This window comes from Antedon bifida, chromosome 5, assembly GCF_963402885.1.
Source record: "Antedon bifida chromosome 5, ecAntBifi1.1, whole genome shotgun sequence".
NCBI lineage: Eukaryota > Metazoa > Echinodermata > Crinoidea > Comatulida > Antedonidae > Antedon > Antedon bifida.
Genome location: NC_136230.1, coordinates 740,570 through 765,172, shown reverse-complemented (window position 1 = coordinate 765,172; position 24,603 = coordinate 740,570). Strand labels below are relative to the sequence as shown.

Genomic DNA, 24,603 nt, shown 5'->3' with positions numbered 1-24,603 from the left:
ACATAACAGTTTTGTCGAAAAATAAAAAGGTCGAAATTTAGCAAATTTTGGAAAAAATCCCTGTACTATTATAGTACAGGGATTTTTACGGAAAATGCCCAAAATATCGACTTTTTAAAATTCAATTATTATGCAATAATATGGCTATATATTGCTTAGTATTATCTTATAGAGCCATATTAACTAGTTTTGTCGAAAAATAAAAAGGTCGAAATTTAGCCAATTTTGGAAAAATTCCCTGTACAGGGATTTTTTCGAATATTCCCCAAAATATCGACTTTTTAAAATTCAATTATTATGCAATAATATGGCTATATATGCGCATATATTGCTTTTTATCGTCTTATAGAGATATATTAACCAGTTTTATCGAAAAATAAAAGGTCGAAATTTTGCCATTTTTGAAGATTTTAAAAACAATTTTCGACCTTTTTATTTTTCGATAAAACTGGTTACTATAGCACAATTGACAATCGCAGAACGCATTTTTCGAATCTGCGCATGTTTATTATGCTAAAGTAACCATTTATGTCAAAAGTGGTTACTATAGCACAATTGACTTGCGCAGAACCCAGTATTCGTCTCTGCGCATGTTTATTATGCTATAGCAACCATTTATGTCAAAAAATAAAAGGGTCGAAAATCGGCCATTTTTCGAAAATTTCCCTGTACAGGGATTTTTTTAAAAACTGGCCAATTTTCGACCTTTTTACTTTTCGATAAAACTGGTTACAATAGCACAATTGACATGCGCAGAACCCATTATTCGACTCTGCGCATGTTTATTATGCTATAGTAACCATTTATGTCAAAAAATAAAATGGTCGAAAATTGGCCAGTTTTCGAAAATTTCCCTGTACTATAGTACAGGGATTTTTTTCAACAACTGGCCAATTTTCGACCTTTTTACTTTTCGATAAAACTGGTTACTATAGCACAATTGACATGCGCAGAACGCATTATTCGACTCTGCGCATTTTTATTATGCTATATTAACCATTTATGTCAAAAAATAAAAACGTCGAAAATTGGCCATTTTTCGAAAATTTCCATGTACTATAGTACAGGGATTTTTTCAAAAACTGGCCAATTTTCGACCTTTTTACTTTTCGATAAAACTGGTTACAATAGCACAATTGACATGCGCAGAACGCATTATTCGACTCTGCGCATGTTTATTATGCTATAGTAACCATTTATGTCAAAAAATATAAAGGTCGAAAATTGGCCAGTGTTCGAAAATTTCCCTGTACTATAGTACAGGGATTTTTTCAAAAACTGGCCAATTTTCGACCTTTTTATTTTTCGATAAAACTGGTTACTATAGCACAATTGACATGCGCAGAACGCATTATTCGACTCTGCGCATGTTTATTATGCTATAGTAACCATTTATGTCAAAAAATAAAAAGGTCGAAAATTGGCCAGTTTTCGAAAATTTCCCTGTACTATAGTACAGGGATTTTTTCAAAAACTGGCCAATTTTCGACATTTTTATTTTTCGATAAAACTGGTTTCTATAGAACAATTGGCATGCACAGAACCCATTATTCGACTCTGCTCATGTTTATTATGCTATATTAACCATTTATGTCAAAAAATAAAAGGGTCGAAAATCGGCCATTTTTCGAAAATTTCCATGTACTATAGTACAGGGAATTTTTTAAAAGAATGGCCAATTTTCGACCTTTTTATTTTTCGATAAAACTGGTTACTATAGCACAATTGACATGCGCAGAACCCATTATTCGGCTCTGCGCATGTTTATTATGCTATAGTAACCATTCATGTCAAAAGTGGTTACTATAGCACAATTGACATGCGCAGAACCCATTATTCGACTCTGCGCATGTTTATTATGCTATAGTAACCATTTATGTCAAAAAATAAAATGGTCAAAAACCGGCCATTTTTCGAAAATTTTCCTTTCGACCTTTTTACTTCTCTGTAAAACTGGTTACTATAACACAATTGACATGGCAGAACGCATTATTCGACTCTGCTCATGTTTATTATGCTATAGTAACCATTTACGTCAAAAAATAAAAATGTCGAAAATTGACCAGTTTTCGAAAATTTCCCTGTACTATAGTACAGGAATTTTTCAAAAAATGGCCAATTTTCGACCTTTTTATTTTTCGATAAAACTGCTTACTATAGCACAATTGACATGCGCAGAACCCATTATTCGGCTCTGCGCATGTCAATTTTGCTATAGTAACCATTTATGTCAAAAGTGGTTACTATAGCACAATTGACACGCGCAGAACCCATTATTCGTCCCTGCGCATGTTTATTATGCTTTAGTAACCATTTATGTCAAAAAATAAAAAGGTCGAAAATCTGCCATTTTTTCGTAAAATGCCCAAAATATCGATTTTTTTAAATTCAATTGTTATGCAATAATATGGCTATATATGCGCATATATTGCTTTTTATCATCTTATAGAGCCATATTAACCAGTTTTGTCGAAAAATAAAATGGTCGAAATGTTGCCATTTTTTGAAAAATGCCCAAAATATCGATTTTTTAAAATTCAATTATTATGCGATAATATGGCTATATAATCGCATACATTGCATCTTATAGACCCATATTAACTTGGGATTGAGTTTCTTATGCCAAATAAATACAACCGTGTATTACCAAGTTAGCAATGTAATGTACCTCTAATTACAAATATTTAAACATTGGGATAATTATAGACCTAATTAAAACTATTAAACGATACGGTATGTTACTATTTTATCTGATAAAATGTTCTGTTACCTAGGCCAATATAAAAACTTACAATTTAAAAACGAATGTAGTCAGACCTGAATATCTATAAACATTGTATTTTAACCGACACCACTGAATGATCAATAAGCGATAAAGATTTCCTTTTTCTTTTTTTTAAACCTAATAATATGTAAACACCTTTCCTGTAGTTGGTGTTTTATTTGGAGTTAACTCCAAAAAGACTGGGCGGGTTGGAGTTGGTGGTGGTATTTCTTTTTCCGGTCGTTGAATGTTTGATGGAACTTTCCCGGTCGTTTCATTAGTAGCAGATTCATTTCTATACACTAAAGGATCATACAAATGGTTTTGTATTTGTTCCTTGGTTTCTTGTTGTTCTTTGGCTTCTTGTTGTCCCTTGGTGTTTGAATTATCAGAATTTACCGATCTGAAACCAATATGAAGGACAATTATAACTAGAAATGTCTCTGTTTTTGGCAAAAGTGAACACTTTAGTTTTACTTACCTTCTGTGAGTAATACATAACGCCACAAGGATGACAATTAATATGCAGACAAGTAAACCGCCACCACCAGCGATACCGACTACAATCAGGAGTTCATCAGCTGAAAAAAACACAATTTAGAATGTTCTTACCAATAATAAAGGAATGATTTCATTTTAATAATGTTGCTTACGTTTGACTTCAGTATGGAAACCATTGATATGATATTACAGTACTGTATTAGCAATGTCCTCTTTTAATGTAGAAGAGTGAAACTACCCTCCTTTAGAGTGAATGCCACTCTAGTTAAGGATTTAACTAGCGATTACATTGTTTCAGTCAATTTTAACCACTCGCTCCTTTAGAGTGAGACTGGGTTTACGCTAATTTCACGTATGTAGGTTTGGGGTCGGTTTCCACTATTCGATTTTATTAGCGCGAACATCAAGCTAAGGAACAATGTAAAATTTGGTTTAGATTAGAGAAACAGGACATTCATTAAATACTTACATGATGCCTGTTCATCAGTTGTTGTAACCACAGATGTTGTTCTCTTCTGAGCAACGTCTGCAAAAATAATGAATATGTATTGCCGCCAATATCATTGCTGACAAAAAGGTTTACATACTACTGTAAGTTATTAATTAGTACAATTCATTAACAATTCAAAAGAAGATACTTTACTTGTCTTCGTCGTCGTCGTCGTCGTCGTCGTTGTCATCGTCGTCATCGAAACCAGTGCGGATGTCATTTGTGTTAACACTATTCGGAAGAAAATTATTTAATTTAAAATGTAAGTAAGTAATTACGAAATCAAAACCAGATTATACATAGATTATAGTTAGCGTCGTGGTTAAGGTGACCAATTATCGTCTAGGAGGAAAGAGTACTCAACCTGTCCTCCTTACGACAAAACTGCACTTTCCGAAGTTGTGAAGTTTTTTTGAATCATCATCATGTAAAACTAGTAATACGTCTAATACTATTCAATAATATCAATGATTCATTTAATAGAATTGAAAATACACATATAATGACTACAGTAGTAGGAAACAATGTATCTATACCTGTTGGCGTCGGTGGCAACATTGGCGTGTGTATTGAAACATCTTGGCCTGGCACTATAAACAATATATACATACAACTTCAGATACACTATACTATTAACAGTACTGATATCACAGAGGTCTTGTATTACTCTAAACATGGACTTGTCTGAATACACACTAATGCATCGCTCTTACAGTAAATATAATGCACAACTATCTTATACTTACGGCTCGTAGTGGTTGATTTAGTTGTTGCAGAATATAATGTGGTTGTTGAAAACACTTCTTCAATCGGCACTAAAACAAAATATGGCAAAAACAGAAGTATTATTACAGTATAATAATATAATAATTATAACAATACTTTACTTGGTTTCTCACTGTATAATCAAATATGTATAGAAAGAAGATGAATAGTGAGTGGATTGATTGATTGATTGATCGAGACAACAACACAAATTAAACTCATTCCCAAAAAGCTAGCCTCATAAGTTCATGTGTTTTGTGTTTACTGAAATAAATGTACCCAACATTGGTAGATAAGAACATGGCTGAGAACATTGTGTGTGGTACCTGTAACTGCCGATAGCGGCTGCGCAGATTCGTCGTACACATCTATGGCGGCCACGGTTGTATTCAGGGATGCAATACCTTCAAATTCACCAGTTGTCTTGTGGATAGCTTCGATAATACCTAGCGTTAAGTACGGTTCCGCAAACAATATAAAGTCCTAGAAAGAAGAAGCAATAGTTTTGTCAATTCCTGTCAAAGGTTATAATTTCTTGGTCAGTGTAGTAAGATTCTGTAAGAAATGTATTACACAAACATTTACCTGGAATAAGGCAATATCTTTAGGTGGAAATAAACTTTCTCCCAGAATACCTTGACCAGTGCCATCATAGTTAACAAAATATACGTAAGAACTGTATTCATCCGCGATGTAAATTCTTCAAGAAAAAAAGAAACATTTTCAACGATTTGTTTTCTTTAAAGTCAATTTAAAGGTTTATATTATTGAACTATTTCCTATTACAACACTGGAACCATTGAAATTATGTTACGATTATCTAATCATTATAATAGAAAGTGTGTAAATTGGCCATATTTTAGAACTTTATTTAAGGTTTGGTAGGTATTCGTGTCAATTGGTAAAAAAAATGTGAAAGAGCGATAACCATTATGATATTAAATTTATTACTGTTTAGTACCTCCTGTGTTTATAATCTATAGTTATGCCTGATGGGTCTTGTAAGTCTGTGCTCATAACATCTTGTCGGTTTGTTCCATCAAGATTACAACTCACTAGTTTAGCGAAGTGTGTTGGTCTCTCTGTCCAGAACAGCAACCTAGAAATTGTAAACAAACAAGTCTCGTTTTATGATTTAGATCGTAACCTACCATCGTGATGATCAACTAGAATCAAACCTTAATGATGAAAATTGTATTTATAATATAAATTCATGTGGTGGAAAACAATCTTTGTAATCCTCACCTGTCATGTGGATCTACTGCTATCGATCTTGCATTGATTACGTCATCGAATAACGTAATTGGTATCATAAGCGAATATGGCCAATACATTAAATGATTGGTGTTATAATCAACCCAGTAAAGGTTTTTCGAAACCCAGTCAACAGCCATACCTACGAGGCAAAAGATTGAGGTTAAGGTATTGATATACTCTAGTAAGCGGAATTAGAAGTTCGGTCCATTTTGAAAATGATTGAGTTCGCTGGTCTAGCATGTGTGTTTATTGTTTGTATTGTTTATGTAAAATCTGTAATAATTTTGAGTTGAATTACTGTGCTAGTAAGCTAGTATACGAGAGGGTTATATTTTGTAAACTATTTTTTTTGTTACTCTTTAACATGTTTATGCATTTATTTACCAAGCTAAGCTAATTTTTCTAATAATAATACACTGTATACTGCCTCTACTCTTGTATATTACACACATCCATAGTTATTGCAGCAGTAACAATTTCATTGCAGTTACTGCAGCAACTATACAATAAGAATAATTTGACATGATTCCTAAAAAATTACAAAACTCTTATTACCTTCTACACGTCCAATTCCCTGATGGAGTACTGATGTATGTGATCCCACCACTAAGCTTCCATAAATTATATTCTTTGAAATGTCATCGGCATAAAACAAATAGTTACTGTGAAAATCAACGGCAACTGACGTCACTTGTATATTGCCTTTATAAATATCAGAGACGAATCTTTGTTTATCTTGTAGGCTATAGTGTAGAAGACGCGGTTCAAATTGTGATACGGCACCGGGACGGCCAATTACACCAAATGGCGGATTGAAACCTCTTGAATCTGTTTAAAAAAAGATAAAACATAACATCATTACACATTATTATCTAACTTGCTTGTTTAAAGGACCCCATTGAAATTAAGCTGTTTCAGCTTTATGGGTCATCCTGGTATTTTTGTTGTATTGAGTACCGAATAAAACAAACAAACAAACAAACAAACAAACATCGATCAGAGAAGCAATCTCACTCATAACGTTTATAGCAAATAGCGTGCGCGAAGCATGGTGCGAAGGGTTTGAGAGCAAACGTCACAACGCGTACGTACGTGATTTGTTGTTTATACGACGTACGCGTAGTGACGTTTACACCCAAACCCTTCCCAACGTGCAATGTGCACGTAGACCTGTGAAAAAAAAGAAATTGTGTTAGAAAAAATGATTATACATACCATCGGTACATGTTCCATTTGATAATAAATTATAGTCGTCGATGCAGATGCATTCGTGATTATTATCAGCTGCTGAGACACAGTAGTGGTGGCAGGTGTCATAGTCACAGGGCACTAACATTTCATAAAGATAGAACCACATTTCATATTATTACAATTGATAAAAAAAAATATGTTTCCAGTGCGGGGTTAGTGTGGATTTTCACTATCATATGTGCATCAGGAATAAACTAACTTACATATCATGGGTTTAGGTTGGACTTCAGATCCCGTGACGCACAAGTCATAGATGCGAATCGATCCACCAAAAGAGTGCTCAAATACCTTACTGCTTGGTATGGTCTTTGTATAGAATAGGAGTTTCGTGTCGTCGTTGCTGTACACACTCACATATATATAATCCTAAAAAAAAAAGTTGCCAGAATAAAATTAAAGTACCCTATATAAGTAGGTAGGCTATAGTGTGTAAACCAAAATATTGTAAAGCGTGTCTATGCGCGATATCATGTGCGCGCGAAGCAAAAGTTTAAAAACATGGTCTCTGATGTGTGACCTGTAACCATGCGCAGATGTTAAAACATTAGTGCAAATCAAATCTCTATGAACCTCATGCGACTACTTCATAAATAAATGTACACTAACCTGGTCCACTGAAATACTGTCAAACATACCAAGGGATAAAGATTGAGTCACCTCTACACGTCTATCGTTACCATCAACATCCGAAGATTCAATTCTACTTTCTGTTGATGTTTCGTCAATCCAGTAAATTCTTTAATAATAAAATAAAAACGTTGATTAATCTATATCTTTATTTATAAAATGATTCATAATATACCTAACTGATATGTTAATAATAGTGTATCCGGGTTAGACTCAATATGGAATCGGCAACACTGAGTTTCAAAACATTAGAAATGTGAATTTCCTCACAAACGAACATTGTCCCCACAACATGAATGGACAATTTCACCCGATTCTGCAGATATCATTAGGAACAACTTAACCGACTATCGCAAGTCACCTAAATACGAGTCATTGTGTATAAAGTACAATTCTGTATTTAGATGGCGCCAAATGCCAACAATGTTGATATTGATAAATATAATATAAAGGAAACAATTAAATATACGGATATCATGGATATTGTCATCATCCAGGTAGTGTTAAGTTGTCGCTGTTTACTAAACAAGTAAGTCCAGTTGTTTAGTAGAAATATCTCTTTCTAAACTAAATATTATAATTGCATGTTAATTGTACCTATCAGTAGTGACGTCAACCGCTATAGCCCTTGGAACCGTAACATTCGTAATAATGGTAACTCTGTTTCCACCTGACATGGAAGATCTTTCAATTTTAGGAGAATACAAGTTTCCCAACTCTGTCCAGAAAAGATACCTTTAAAGATAACAATAAAAGTAATCAAAATAACAATAAAAATAACAGTAAGCTACACTAAGTAGGCCTAAGCAATAAGATAATTTCTGTTTTTCCAAGAAGAAAAGGTTGAGCACAAAATTGACTATACGCTCATTATATATTATCATTACACTTCTTATTAGGCCTATTCATTTAATTACAGAAATAGGACTAATTTCCTACCAGAAATACTTTCCTAAATAAAAAAGGTATATGTTTCAAGATGAAATAACAACTTAAATCGATAAAAGCAGTAAACAGATACTATTGAAAGCTAACGACCTTGTGTTACTATTTGTAAGTCACTTTTGTGTTTTTTGTGTGCAAGAGTTTAACTTAATGGTGTGTTGTCACGAAACAATTTAAACAAACAAAACGACATCGTTTGAAGTTTGTCTCGCTTCAGTTGAAATTCTATTAAAACTTTAAAATAATGGTTATTTCGTCAAAAGTGTGTTCATGCTGTACGCTTCAAAGACATCAGAAAATTGCATAATTTAGTTGAACAAAACAATATTTCTTCAAATAATAATGATTACAATAACATCAAAATCAGGGGCAAAACAAATGTGCTTAAGGGAATGACTATCATTGATTCGTGTCGTTGAAGCATTGTCGTTAAAAGCATACTTCTGTTTATTTTCAAATCAATTGTCCTGTCTTATCATGGTTGACACTGCACTGCAATTTGTTGTTTCCACATCATAGAATACAGTGTATTTATATTATTATTATCATAGGTAAGGCTCATTCTTCAACAATTTATTATTGTTTATGCAAGTTATCACTTATTATTTAGTATTTACTTCCTTATCATAAGTACCATAAAGTGATATATTCATTCGTTTTATTTATTTAACGAATTTCAATAAATGGTATTCTCATTTTGATCATAAACTTCTTAGAAACCAATAATTGTTCATTTCATCGATTTCATTTCATTTATTTTGCTTCACTTCAATTAAAGAAAAGGCAAAACTTAAGAGAAAGAAAAATATAATGAGAACTACAAAACACAATTTATTTTACTAGTTACAAATACGTAAGTGCATTAAGTATACTGTAGCCTATGAAATAAGATACTAAATACAGAGAATGTTCAACTAATAATAATAATAATAATTGGAATTGGAGATGAAATAAAAATTTGTTATATTATTACATAAAGGAAATCAATAAAAAGATATTGCAATTGATATTCGTTTCTTACCCTTTCGAGGGATGACATGCTATTCCAGACGGCCTTTCAATACCCGTATCAGCAATCACAGTATAAACTCCTCCAGAATAATTCATCATCTTTATCCAGTTGTACCCCTCATCCACCCAGTACACATTCTGTGCCAACCAGTCAATAGTAACACCATCCACTCTACCAGATGTTCCACCTTCGATAGGGCTAGCCTGACCTCCTGATTCCATTAAATCATCACTTAGATACAGCCAATGGCTTCTGGCATCATGAAAAGTGAGATTTCCTGTATCGTAATCCGCTGCAACTGATGTGAAATTGTGCCCACTCGATACATAGGATTCTTCAATCGCGAATGGTTGCGAACTGATCGAATAGAAACCAATGTAAGTTGCCGAACGCTGGTCATCATACATTGCTAAATATAACTCATTACCTGTATTGTCTCCACACACTGAAAGTTAATAGTATAAGTCAACAATTAACAATTTCCTTGTTTATCAAAAAGTTTGTTGTGTAGATAAATAAAAGTTAAAAAATTGTAATGAATTTGAATAAACATAATGTATTATTAAGCTTGGTTCCCATTATAGGAGTAAACGTAAGCAATTTGACCAGTCACATGCGTGTAATGCATTGCTTTGTATTGGTCAATTCGTTGCGTTACGGCTTACGTGCTTGCATTGCGTACTGTTGGGACCAAACTTGGTTCCCATTATAGGAGTAAACGTAAGCAATTTGACCAGTCATATGCGTGTAATGCATTGCGTTTTATTGGTCAATTCGTTGCGTTGCGGCTTACGTGCTTGCGTTGCGTACTGTTGGGACCAAACTTGGTTCTCATTATAGGAGTAAACGTAAGCAATTTGACCAGTCGTATGCGTGTAATGCATTGCTTTTTATTGGTCAATTCGTTGCGTTGCGGCTTACGTGCTTGCGTTGCGTACTGTTGGGACCAAACTTTAAAGTTTTAAAATTCATAATAACATGTAATTGTTATATAGTTTACTCTTTATGGTATCTCTGATTAATCAAAAGTTGAACCATTATTAAAAACTGTAATAGGCCTACATTTTCAATAAACTAAACAATTATAGATACAAAAATTAAGTAAAAGAATGTTTGAACAAATGTCTTACCTTCAAATGAGAGGTGTGTTAATAAAATTAACACAAGTAATAAGCCGTTTGGCGTTCCTGATGTTGGAAGCTGCATTGCTATAACATCAAAGTGATATGAGGAAGTAAGACAGAATATTATAGGCAACAAGTGTGAATCATATTTGCTTAAATAGCATTCATCGTTGTTTGCTGCTTCACAATGGTTTGTAACTCTCCAGTAAACTTCAACTATGTAACGTATAACTTTTGACGAATGGTAGCATCGTGTGAGAAGAATAGAACAAAGGGTACGCAAGAGGTTTTATTTTGTCTACTAAAGTGTCACGTGATCTGAAACATATTGTATCATGTCTAGTTACAGTAGTTCCTTTTCATTACAAGTCCCTACTGAGTCCCGGCACGTGACCGACTGCAAAAAAAATGCAGTTATATTATTACTGGGAATAAAATCATATTAAAACTGTGCAAGTCATTGTTTGCCCAATAACATCAATTTCTCAACTATCCTGCAAAGTTAAGAGGTGGGCTAACTTTTTACACTTAAGTGGTCGATGGTAGTTGTCCAACTTAATTGTACTGAATATCCAGTAAAATTGTTTTTTTTTATGGGATTTAACGGCAACATTTCTCCATCGAGCGATTTACTAGTACTACACAGATTTAAATGGTCGCGTGTATTTTTGCTGTCATGCTAATAAATGTTATGTTAGGCCTAGACCTTTATAAACTTAGCTGTTTGAAGTGTACATTTTTCTTACGTCGCGAGAATGATTATAACACGACTCGGTAGTTTAATTTAACCAAATTTGACCAAATTAAGACATGGCTAAATAATTATATAATACTTTTAATTTTTAAAAAGCGATTATCGATTAAGGTCGTCAGAATGATGATTATGATAATTATAATACGGATTTTATATATTTTTTATATTTACCTATAAACTATTTATAATACACCATGCAAATACTCTCATATGCTTATAATTGTAGAAAAATAATTCAGAAAATATAAGCATCCTATAAACTACAAAATAACATCATCCACGCCTCCATTACATATCTAATGCATGCACATTATCAGAACCTTACTTGCTTTCTATCTATATATCTATCTATATTCCTTTATATAATAATGCTCAAAGCTCCGTGCAAAACAACGGAGAACACACCAAACATTTGTCTTTTGAGAGTTAACGGGACTTTTAACAGGCATCTAATAATATGCAAGTCTAAGCACCATGGTCTAAGTAAAGACTATTTTCCTTTATTAAACACAGGCGGTTCGAGTACATTCGATGGAGGTTTCCAGCGGTAAAATGGTTTGTCAATTAAGGACCGAGGACGCTCTGCAGAACTAGTATCTCCAGATGGTGTGCTTTGCCCTTTACTCTTAGGTGTGTTACCGGATGACTGTGGGAGTTCTGCTGAACTAGTATCTCCAGATGGTGTGCTTTGCCCTTTACTCTTCGGTGTATTACCGGATGACTGTGGGAGTTCTGCTGAACTAGTATCTCCAGATGGTGTGCTTTGTCCTTTACTCTTCGGTGTATTACCGGATGACTGTGGGAGTTCTGCTGAACTAGTATCTCCAGATGGTGTGCTTTGCCCTTTACTCTTCGGTGTATTACCGGATGACTGTGGGAGTTCTGCTGAACTAGTATCTCCAGATGGTGTGCTTTGCCCTTTACTCTTCGGTGTATTACCGGATGACTGTGGGCGTTTTGTGGGCTTTGTAGTAGTCATGTCAACGACGAATGCTTTATTATCATACAGGTTATTTTGCTCTGACATTTCACTTTTTGTGTTAGTCCGCTTCGATCTGAAATATATGAAATTATGTATATGAAATGGTTTCTAATTTTCTCTAAGAAATCAAAACAAGAACAGCTAAACACACTCATGTTAAAGTCCTTGTAAAATCGCATTTTACGTACCTTATGTTGTAAATCACAGCAAAGATGATAGCCAACATGATAATGATAGCAATTATAGCACCTCCTACGACACTAAAATTCAGTCCACCGCTGTCTACATCACACAAAAAGATTTGAAATCATAATAAAAAAAAAGGTGAACTACTTCAGTTATTACTTTGTAGGCCTACTACTAGATATACTTTATGGCCATTACAAAAACAAAACAAAATCACATTCATCTCTCAAACCTTTCCTTCAAAACACCATCTCTCCAACACACCATTTACCCAACACACAATATTTCAATATTTCAACAAAGTAAAACATGTTAAATACCTGATTCCTCGTCCTGTATCGAAGGTGCTGTAAAACAGAATAGTCAATTAGGCACTTTAAACTTAAAAAGTCAATGCATTAAGTCATTTTCACGTTAAAGGAGTGTTGTAGGCCTATAACATACCGTCATACTGGACGTTGGAACCCATGTGTGTTTTCATGATTTAAATTAGAAACCGAATGGGAAAGAGTACTACAGGAACACAGAAAACGAATACAAATGTAAAATCCATCGTTCGATTTTAAAGTGTTTGTTTGAGAAAAATGTTTGCAATACTTGTGTAATGTATGCAAATCTCTATTGCTTCAGGTTTTCGATCTTACAATAAACTGCATTTTGTTGGACAACAGGGTGTGTATACAAGGAGGAAGGGAATGTAACATGTGTTCAATTTATTCTACGGAAAGTCTGACACAAATTTAAATTGTTTGGAGCATAGTGTACGTTCTAGATCTGTCCCTATAGGCCTAGTCGTTACCTAACATTAAGACCTAGAGTGTCTGGTATAACGAATTCATGAATATTATATGAAAAGTAGACTCGTAGTACGTTTGACACTTTCTTACATGTTCTTGGTTGAGTTGACTCGTCAGCGATGGCGATAGCTGTGATAGAGGAATCCAACATTATGGAACCTTCGTGTTCTCCAGTTGGCTTGTGTATCGCTTCAACCATTCCACTGAATATACCGAGTGGTTCAGCTAATATCAAAAAGTCCTATACGAATACAATAATTTCAGTATTAGACAATTTGACCAAGCTAAGAACATAACTCAGAAGTAACTCTGATGTTTCAATTATTTTTGTATTAGTAGTAAATTAAGATCTAGTTACTGGTTGTTTCGTTCAATTATATATCGTATATATTTAACTTATTCTAGCCTAGAAGAGCATGGAAAGTAATGCTATTGTTTGTTAATGTATCTGGGGATATTATGTCACTTACTATATAATAAAGACAGAAAAGAAATCAATAAATGCATGTGATTCGAGCGGGTATGCGGTAGACCCTTGCTATTTTACCTGATAATTCGTAATATCAATGGCAGCATATTTACTTCTCCCAATAGTTTGTTTATTGTTTCCATCATATTCAGTTGAGTATATCACTTTACTATCTGATCCTACCATGTAGATCCTTTAGGGAAAATAATTTTTAAAATAATATAGCTCAAATGGTATAAAACGCGTGTTGAACGTTTGTCCTAACTATTCATCTTCGTTTATATGATATACTCACCTATTCAGCTTTAGATCAATTGTCATCCCTGTTGGTTTCTGGAGACCTATATCCGTCAGATCTCTTTGATTTGCAAAATCTAAGTCACTTCTAACTAGCTTGGCAGGTGAGGTTTCCTCTGTCCAAAACATGTACCTGTTGAGTAACATTAATATAGATTGTTTTTGACATAAAACCTAACATTTGAGTGTTGTATGGTTCGAACACGGTAAACAAATAATCCCAAGATACCTTGCGAAAGGTTCTACCGCAATTGCCGTTGGTTTTATGACGTCATATTTGCAGGTTAAACCTTTTCCATCATACGCCAAAGAACAGCGACTATCATTTACATAGTCAACGAAATAAAGATTAAGTGTCAGCCAGTCTACCGCCATACCTATAATACAAATCATAAATCAGATTTGTATGATTATTAATAGAACAAAGATAACAGTAAAAAATATTAAATATATAGTTTTTTAATTACAATTACATTGTTTTTAACAGTTAAATAACTAAAACAGATAGTTCAAACTCTTTTACTTTCTACTGGCTCTTTCTGTTCATATTTTACTTTACAGGCTCTTTCTGTCCATAAAATTCTTTCTGTATAAAATGTATTAATTTTATTTTATTATTTATATTATATATATCTTTACGTTAAAAAATAACATGAAACTTAAAACAAATATTTTACCCTCAATCTGACCCGTATTGTATTTATGTATTGAAACCCTGAACTCTCTTCCTTTCACCTTTACGACAAATATTTCTTTTCTCAAATCATCAGCCAAAAACAACAAGTTACTGTGTATGTCAACCACTAATGCTGTCGTCACATATGGAGGTGATCCACTAAAAAAATTGTGAATGTAGGCATCTACTCCATAATATGATAGCCAATCATGGTGCAGTATAGTTGGATCAAATATGGATATGGCGTCTGTTTGTCCTATCACACAAAACGGCGGGTGATAATATATTGATGCATCTACAAAACGAAGGGTTTATAGTTTTAGAATGTTAATTGTTATTGTTTATTGTTTAATATATTGAAGCAATTAGGCCTACGTAATAACGTACCGATACTACACGTTCCATTAGGATTTAATACGTAATCATCTCGACATAAACATTCGTGGTTGTTGTTGGCTGCCGATACACAGTAGTTTTCGCAAGTATTACCATCACACGGTGCTGAAATAGAAAAATTGATGGGCTAATATTTTAAAGCAATGTGGGATATAATTATGAGGAAATAAAGTCTCACAATAAATCAAACGATCACATTATTTCTCCACATTTTTGGAGCATGTCATCAAACTTAGTAAAGTAGTAAAAAATGGAGGAATCGTAAAACAAACTTCCTTACACGTTACAGGTTGTGATTGGATGTTAGGACCAGCAACACATAAATCGTACAGATCGATGTCGCTACCAAACTCATACTCGAACACCAATTCATTTGGAGAAACTTTTCTGTAATAACGCATAAAATCTTCTGAAGCCGATCCACCGACAAAAATATAAGTCTATTACGAAAAAAAAACAAGTTTGTTGAGATTAATGACATCATTGGAATTCAAGTACAGTATTATATCTTTCTTGGTAAATAATACCAATAATATGATGATGACTAAATAATTATTATGTTACTCACTTCATCTACTGCAATACTATCAAATACACCCAGAGACTTTGGTAATTATTATGTTACTCACTTCATCCACTGTAATACTATCAAATACACCCAGAGACTTTGGTAATTATTATGTTACTCACTTCATCCACTGCAATGCTATCAAATACACCCAGAGACTTTGGTAATTATTATGTTACTCACTTCATCCACTGCAATAATATCAAATACACCCAGAGACTTTGGTAATTATTATGTTACTCACTTCATCCACTGCAATGCTATCAAATACACCTAGAGACTTTGGTAATTATTATGTTACTCACTTCATCCACTGCAATACTATCAAATACACCCAGAGACTTTGGTAATTATTATGTTACTCACTTCATCCACTGCAATGCTATCAAATACACCTAGAGACTTTGGTAATTATTATGTTACTTACTTCATCCACAGCAATACTATCAAATACACCCAGAGACGTTGGTTCCGATACTTCTGTTCGTCTTCCATTACCGTTAAGATCAGAAGATTCAACTTTAATTTCTTTTGCAATATTGTCAGTCCAATAAATTCTGAGACAAAGAAAGTTTTATTTTAACGTACATTATTTGTCAATGTGGTATTATAAAATACTAAATGGATAAGTACAGTATGTTTGATGAATAAGTGTGTTTAGTATATAAGTTATGTGCAATAGTTTGGCAGTTGTGTATCTCTTAACAAAAGAATTGTTAAATCAAGCTGAAAATGTAAAATTATAAAGTTAGTAATTTCCAGTAATTTTGCACACCAACTATTTCAAGTTTCTTACCCAAATAATGCGGATGAATAACAGTTGTTTTCAACCATAACACACTTTGTATGCTCTGATTCTTTCTTTTACTGCGATATGATTGTGGAGAGTAAATTACCCAATAAGCAAATAATTTCTGGTTTGCATACCAAACCTTTTCAGATAATTATGTGCCTTGCCTAGATAATACCAAACAGTTTGTGTTCAACGATGCATAATTCTGTTCCTGTTACTCAACGAATCTATCGACACCCTCACTTCATTGTCATTTAAATTAACAATATTCGTACAAAAGAAGATTACTATGATAGTGTAGGCCCTTGTCCATAATGATTTAGTTTTAGGTTAAAATTTTTTTGGGGGAGCTATCAAGGTTAAATTTTAAATCGTTTATCTAAAGTTTTTCTGCTTTTAATATTCATTCAAGTTGTATACCATTTATATGTATTGTTTTGTTCATGTACTTATTATGGAATTTAATTCATTTTAAATGAATGTTTTGGTGCACACAGCCAATAAGTTCCAAAAAGGTGTTACCTGTCCAATATCGTGTCTACAGCTATAGATCTCGGTTCAGTCAGCCCATCAACGATTGTAATTCGGTTATTTCCCGCCATTGTTGACCTTTCAATCTTCGGTGGATATCGGTCTCCTAACTCGGTCCAGAATAGATAACTTTTTAGGGGGAAAAGATGGAAAATCAAGCATATTACCCATCAAGCTAGATTGTTATACATAAACCACTATAATGTTTTCTATGCATTGTTTTTTTTCAGTCTTACAATCATTTATTCCATATCTATACCTATCATATTTTTATCTGATAGGACTGCGCAGTTTACACGCATGACATGGACCTACAACTGTGACTACCTATTACAAACAAAACGTTTCGTTTTATTTTCCATTGTTTTGTTACGTTGTAGTTTCGCTCAATTAAGACATATACAATAGTCCTACCACCACCGTTGTTTCGGTGTAACAAATAGTTGTGTTTACTTGTTATAAAAAATACTATCAACGTTAACGTTAAAGCTTATTACAAGCTTTTCTTTCTTTAGTTTCTTAATACTTACCCTTTGTAAGGATGACAAGCTATTCCAGACGGTCTCTCAATACCCACCTCAGCAATTACCACTTCTCCTCTTCCCGTATAGTTGGTCATTTTAATCCAGTTGTACCCCTCATCTACCCAGTACACATTTTTCGCCAACCAGTCAATCGCTAAACCATTCACTCGACCAGATGTACCAGCTTCAATCGATGGTATCGAAAAACCAGATTCTGAAGAAGTAACATCAGGAGTTATTTGTATCCAGTGGTTAGCCTGCTCGTGGTACGTTACATTTCCTTCGTGGTAATCGACTGCCAACGCCGAGAACAAATATTCTGGTGATGATGGCATGTACGCAGGATGTGGAACTGTATACATTTTACGAAATTCTAAATTCTGGTCACTTTGATACAATTCTGGATTAGCAGAAATCCAAAATATGCCAGCATTATATAAAGCCCTACTTTGGTCATATACCGCTAAGTATAGTCTGTTATCTTCTTCTGCATTAACTGTGAAAAATAAAAACAATTGTTAATGTTATTTTATATAATAATAATTTAACTTACTGATGAAAATAATAAGATATGTTATGTTCAATAATAGATAATAATAAAATAATACTAAAACCTCTGCACTTAGAGAAATAAATAAAACGGTTACCTGTGTAAGGGGAATCTAATAGTATTCCTACTAGAAATAATACCAGTAATGTATTGAACATGATGAAGGTAGGAACAACAAACACACAGATACGTATAAACTTGGTTTGTGTGTTATACTAAAAACGAATTGTATAACGAACAGTACTTATAATCCACAGAAAGGGTGGGTCGACAAATTGGCCTATTGATAGGAATAATAACAATAGCCAATAATTTCAGGTATTTTATCCACGGATAGCGACAGAAACCTATCAGAGCATAAAACATGATTGGGATCGTGTGAAGGTAATGGAGGTGAACATAATTTAAGGGGATAACAGCAACAAAGTTGAGAATGTACTGAAATTAAATCATATTTGTGCCATCTGTTCTTTCACCATCAATATACAAGAACACTTCAGAGCAGATCCATCCATCTGTAAAACATCAATGACTTAAAAGAGACAAATAATCATTGAGTATTATTTATTAAATAAAGCATAATATCAAATAAATGTCGGGTTTTTTTTTTAATAGTAGAAAACAATTTAGGGCCTAAACAGCAAGACTTCAGGTAATCAAGCTTACATAATGCACGTCTTTCAAGGAAAATGAATGTGACACAGTCAATAAAAAGTATAAATGGGTTTTTAAATTTGAGTTAGTGTTTACCGACCGACCGACCAACTGACCGACATAGTGAGCTATAGAGTCACGTTGGACGAGACTAAAAAGTGAGCACATTCATATAAAAAAATAGCAATGTTCAAAATATACAATGTCACAACTTGATAAAGAAGAGAAGAAGACTCATCGTTATGCCTTTGGATAAAGAATAACAAATCAGCAAGAGCTATTTCTTGTCAAAAAGATGAAATAAATTTGAGTGAGTGGCCGAGCGGTTAAGACAGTGGAACCGTAATTACGTAGCCATAACATCGGCAGGAGTTCGAGGCTCACTCACTCCATGGTTCTGGTGGTAGAACGAGTCTTCTCGGATAAGGACTATAAACCGTAGGTCCAGTGTACACAACTAGCTCGTGTGCACTTTAAAGAACCTAGTACATCTTTCGAGACGAGTAGGGGATTACCCCGGTGTATTAGTACATCACAGCCACTGATCACAAACTGGGCCGTCTGGGAGACCAGTCTTTGACTGAAGAGGTTACCCAGTATAAATATATATTTCAATCAATCAATAGTATTTCTTTAATAAAAAAAATATCCCATACCTATTCACTGTAATTTGGAGTTTTCAGTAATAAACAATTCAAACAAAGTAATTCAACTTAATAATATTAATAGTGATGTATAGCGCTTTTAAGTTTAGTGACACTGTGTTTCACATCAAAATGAACTATAAAAAAAGACTTAAAAAGCTACAGTTATATTGCTAATATTACACCAAAAAATTCAACTACCGAGAATCAGCTCGAACATTTCAATTGTTCAAGTATCCTATATTGTATCTATCCAGCAACGGGTCCAATTCATTTTACTTTTCTGTTCTGCATAACTATTATATCCTTCTGATTCCAATTGCATTGTATACCGTATCTGCTTAATACAAATCTAAATAATTTGACTTTCGTCTCAAAATATCCGATTCACTTCCACCAATGAATTAATAATGGAATTCGTATTTTGTTTAACAAAGGTCCGAACATTTGTTTCTTCTCAACTCAGAGTAAGGATAACAATATGTACCTTAATATTAAGAAAACGAAAGAGATGAGAATTAGTTGTAAAAGGTCAAAGACTGCTTTTGAGCCACTCCATGTTGGAGATTGTAATCTTGAACGTGTTGACGAATTTAAACTTCTTGGTGTAATTATTTCTCATAATTTGTCATGGCAACCTCATATTGATCAAATGATTAGTAAATGTAATTCTAGAATGTACTTTCTCAAACAGGTGCGGAGGGCAGGCCTGGATGCCCCCGCACTTGTCCAATTTTATACTAGTATCATTAGACCAATATTAGAATATGCGGCCCCAGTTTGGGGATCAAATATTACGAAGCAACAGAATCAACAACTTGAACAAATTCAGAGAAGGGCCTTTAAATGTATTTTTCCGCATGCTACTTATTCCGATGCCCGCAGCTTCCTTGGTTTTTCTACCTTAGAAGACCGCCGTGTTCGACTGTGCAAGGATTTTTTTGTTAAAATCAAAGACCCCAGTCACAGATTGAATCATTTGTTACCGGAGGCTCCTTCTGCTGCTTATAATCTTAGAAGACTCCGTGAGTTCTGTATCCCGAGAGTTAAAACTAACCGTTCAAAAACGTTTATTATTAATCACGGATTATTCCAAAAATGGTAAACATTTTGTGTTATGTTTCCGCGACCTTCCGTACCTTTGTGTGTAAATATTATTGAAAATTTTTGAAGTTTTTAACATTTTTTAAATTTGTAAACATTTTTAATATTTTTAAATTTTTATCCTGCAGGCCTATGTCTTTAACAATTTGAATTTTATATTTATTGTTTTTATAATAAGCGATTTTTAATTGTAATTTTGTTTTAATTTTTTGATTGTATGTTCTACATTTCTGAATGTCTTTTATATTTGTATATTGCATTTTATTTTTCTGAGTGAAACGCTTTTGTTAAACTTCAATCTTTCGTTTGATTGCAATAAAGTTCTATTCGTATAGAGTACCAGACTACAGCAACATGCCTGAATCGGCTAGCGTAGCTAATAAGGCTACGTCTGTGGTAGCCTAGGCCTACAATATACAACTTACCCGAAAACATGTAAACGATCTTTTTGAGACTATATTCTGAATTAAGTTTTACTTACAAGGAAATTCTTCTTATCATTATTGCTGAAAAGGTACTTGTTAATGGCCAAAAATAGACATAAAATAAAGGTACACTAAAGCAAGTTAGTTGTACGTATAGACCTACGATAGTCGAGTCAATGGGACAAATAATATACGGTATTAAGGCGCCAAACGTGAACATTAGTTTTATAACTTTAGGTCTTTTTTTTATTATGAGTTGACTGAGTTGATATAAATTGAAATCAAATATTTATATAACGGAATGGATCTACAAAATTTTATTATTTTCAATAAATGCTATCTTACATTGTATATTTATTTTCAAAGAGGAGTCATAGTCTAAGCAAAAGGAAACATATCGAATACAACCGTATCGATTGATCGATTATTTATAGACTTGAAATAATATATAAAAAATACAAATTTACTGTTCAAAATATTCACAGCTTGGGAGAAAAAGGGACTTTGGATAGAGCCAACGATTTATTATCAGCAAGAACTATAGTTCTCGCCATAAAGATGAAAATAATTGAATGAATTTTAACCGTTTATTATTAGTATTTCTTTAAAAAAAATTATTTCAGCCACCATGGCGCTATAGATGATCATCGAACGGCCGCTCTTGTGATCACTCACTTGCGTTGCATCGCGTCGAAAAGGGAACTAATCTTTATATTGGTTTGGTTCGATCAACTTCAATCTATTGGGCTCTGGGATTTCCGGAACATCAGCTGGTTCTTTCTAGATACAGCAATCGTTTGCCAATTTCCAGTTGACTGCACAGACTATCAATTATTAAGGCCTAGCAAGAGTCACTGATTGAATGTGCATTTTGTTTGTTCTTATCAATTGTATGTTTCTGACTTTTTGGAACACCTTGTTCTGTTTCGATAGAATTAATCGCTCCGTCATTATCAGCTACTGACCCCTGGCGCTCTGCAGAACCAGTATCTTCATCACTATGTGGTGGGTTTGATCCTTTCTCGTTCAAAATCCTTTCTGGTGAAACATCTCGTTCTTTGTTGATAACAGAATCAATCGCTGCACCATTACCAGCTACTGTACACTGGGGTTCTGCAACACCAGTACAAACTTCTGGATTAGCTGAAATCCAAAAAATGGCAGCATTAGATTTACTTTGGTCAAATACTGCTAAGTACAGTCTGTTATCTTCTCCAATAACTGTGAACAAAATATAAAAACGTTTATTTTTTAATTATGAATAAAATAAGAGGTGTAGGCCTATGATTTTAAAAACGTTTGAGAAATAGATGAATAACGGTTACCTATGTAAAGAAAATCTAACATTCCTACTAGAAATATCAGGTAGGTACTGAACATGATGAAGGTAGGTACAAACATGTACTGTACGTATAAAGTTGTGTGTTATAACTAAAAAAGCTAATTATACTACTAGCTAATAATTTTGCTGTATTTCCTTCTTGGATTGTGAAAAACCATAAAGCATAAAACAGTGTTGGCAAATAGGGTAAAATTAATTTAGGGAGTAAAGCATATTGAGCATGTTACGGAAATAAATCAACAAATCACGTATGCAAACAAATAGTGATAGAAAATAAACTTACCAACCTCACCATCCAAGTGCTAAAAATAATTTCTGAAATTTACCAGATATTCATAGCTTTCACATTTTTTATCCCCAAAACAAAACAAAAACACCATTATTATTAATTATCAATAAAATAAAGCACGGTATAAAATAGATGACTTATCCGCCAGAGAGCGAAATGGTTTTCCTTAAAATGATGAGATTTATGAATTTATACACAACATCAGGCACGTACCACGACATAGAACAAAAGGAGTTTCAAACTCAAATCATCGTTTATACCATTAATAGAACCATCGAAGGATTAAATATCAGCAAAAACTTGTAATTACCAAAGAGATTGAATTAATTTGAATGAATTACGTGACGTTCAATATAGTATTTACAAAACCATGCCATTGTTTTTATATTGTATGGCTTTTCCTTCTAATGTCCAATTTGGCTTCCATAAACAAACTATGAATAATTTGACTTTTTGACTGTTCAATTTAGCCCAGTAATAATGAGATGTATTTTGTTTAAAGTTAGATTTGTCCTTATCGGCTTAGACTACAACAATCACTCTGCAGGATATAACTTAGCTAAGTCCACTAGCTTAGGTCTACACAATAATTATACAATTTACCTACCAAAATCATGCATGTTTTAAGAGACGCCCGTTACGTTATATATTTACTGTAATTACGTGTTACTGAGTAGTAAAACAGTAGGTACGGATGGTTTAAAAATGAAAAATGGCAAAAAGGAGCAGTCAATTAGAAAAATAATGGTAATGCGCATAATAAATAAGTCTGTAACGTATTGCTAAATAATGTGAAAGTTACGTAGGCTATGCCTCTTAAAAAATGTTATGACCTGAAATCAAATATTTATATACTGAAATGGATATGTAAAGTGTTTATTTTAATGTAGGCCTTTCAAAGCAGCTGAGTCACTCTAGAATACAATAGGTTTACCAAACCATATGAAACCATCACGAATGATTAACAAACATATGACCATTTTCTACTTACAATTAATAGTGCATCATTTGAGGCATATTTTGCTAGTATTTATCATAATATATAAATAATCAACATAATGGGTAGGAACAATTTCGGAAAAGTAGTCAATATTACGCCCATCCTTGAAGGGCAAAACTAGCCTGCTAAAGTATTGGTGAAAATTCTACAGACACAGATATTTGCATATTATCATACCACCTGAAAGTAAAACTGAGCATGTGCAGAAACGCTGAGTTGTATTATTTGCATATCAATGGTATTAACAATAGTGGGAACTTTGTTCACAGGCTTTGTTATATTGTTATTAAGGGTCTTTCAAGGGTCTTTCACACCTGTTCCGGCACGGTTCCGGTCCGGCGAATCGAACATCAATGTTTCGTTTCCACGACGCTCCACGCGGCTATGAGCCAATCGATATGCGCGTAGCCGCGTGAAAACGAAACATTGACGTTCGATTGGATTTTCCGGCGCCGGACCGGAACAGGTGTGAAAGACTCTTCACGCATAGCCGGCCGCGTAGAGCGTCGTGAAAGCGAAACATTGGCGTTCGATTCGCCGGACCGGAACCGTGCAGGAACAGGTGTGAAAGACCCTTCAAAGTTCCACAATTCTGTTGATCGGTGTATTCGTCAACAAGTATTTTCACAAATCATCAAATCGGTTGTGGGTCACAAACATAGTTAACATTTTGTAACGTTCCCTCATTCTATGAATATTGGAGGAACTTTATACATAGTTTGAAGAACAGAATCCATGACAGTTGTAATAGTCTGGTTAAAACCACAGTTCACGTACTTTCACAATCAAAACTACATCAGCGTTGAAACAAATCATATTTTAGGATATTGTAGGTTGGTTTTGTTGTTTTTATTGTTAATTTCCTGGTGACATTTTTTCTCTTTTT

General features: G+C 33.7%; 3 protein-coding genes across 3 annotated transcripts; all 3 read right to left on the bottom strand.

The window, feature by feature from the left end:
* Window positions 1-2,356: 2,356 nt before the first annotated feature.
* On the bottom strand, window positions 2,357-10,828 carry LOC144842995 (low-density lipoprotein receptor-related protein-like). The gene is made up of 17 exons (XM_078699630.1): window positions 10,743-10,828; window positions 9,622-10,057; window positions 8,253-8,390; window positions 7,635-7,764; window positions 7,232-7,394; window positions 6,993-7,106; window positions 6,333-6,605; window positions 5,766-5,916; window positions 5,482-5,619; window positions 5,106-5,220; window positions 4,847-5,003; window positions 4,502-4,570; window positions 4,292-4,345; window positions 3,909-3,986; window positions 3,735-3,791; window positions 3,246-3,345; window positions 2,357-3,167 (listed from the first exon to the last, which is right to left on the bottom strand). The coding sequence occupies exons 1-17, from the start codon at window positions 10,816-10,818 to the stop codon at window positions 2,903-2,905; spliced, it is 2,514 nt and encodes an 837-aa protein (XP_078555756.1). The 5' UTR covers window positions 10,819-10,828; the 3' UTR covers window positions 2,357-2,902.
* Window positions 10,829-11,559: 731 nt separating this feature from the next.
* Window positions 11,560-23,961, bottom strand: LOC144842996 (low-density lipoprotein receptor-related protein-like). The gene is made up of 14 exons (XM_078699631.1): window positions 23,709-23,961; window positions 17,716-18,205; window positions 17,177-17,314; window positions 16,289-16,418; window positions 15,574-15,733; window positions 15,285-15,398; window positions 14,899-15,192; window positions 14,451-14,598; window positions 14,220-14,354; window positions 14,003-14,117; window positions 13,546-13,696; window positions 12,979-13,005; window positions 12,661-12,754; window positions 11,560-12,545 (listed from the first exon to the last, which is right to left on the bottom strand). The coding sequence occupies exons 2-14, from the start codon at window positions 18,069-18,071 to the stop codon at window positions 11,981-11,983; spliced, it is 2,427 nt and encodes an 808-aa protein (XP_078555757.1). The 5' UTR covers window positions 18,072-18,205; window positions 23,709-23,961; the 3' UTR covers window positions 11,560-11,980.
* LOC144842999 (uncharacterized) lies at window positions 21,389-23,361 on the bottom strand. The gene is made up of 2 exons (XM_078699633.1): window positions 23,325-23,361; window positions 21,389-22,307 (listed from the first exon to the last, which is right to left on the bottom strand). Exons 1-2 carry the CDS (start codon window positions 23,335-23,337, stop codon window positions 21,928-21,930), a joined length of 393 nt encoding a protein of 130 aa, XP_078555759.1. The 5' UTR covers window positions 23,338-23,361; the 3' UTR covers window positions 21,389-21,927.
* Window positions 23,962-24,603: the final 642 nt, after the last annotated feature.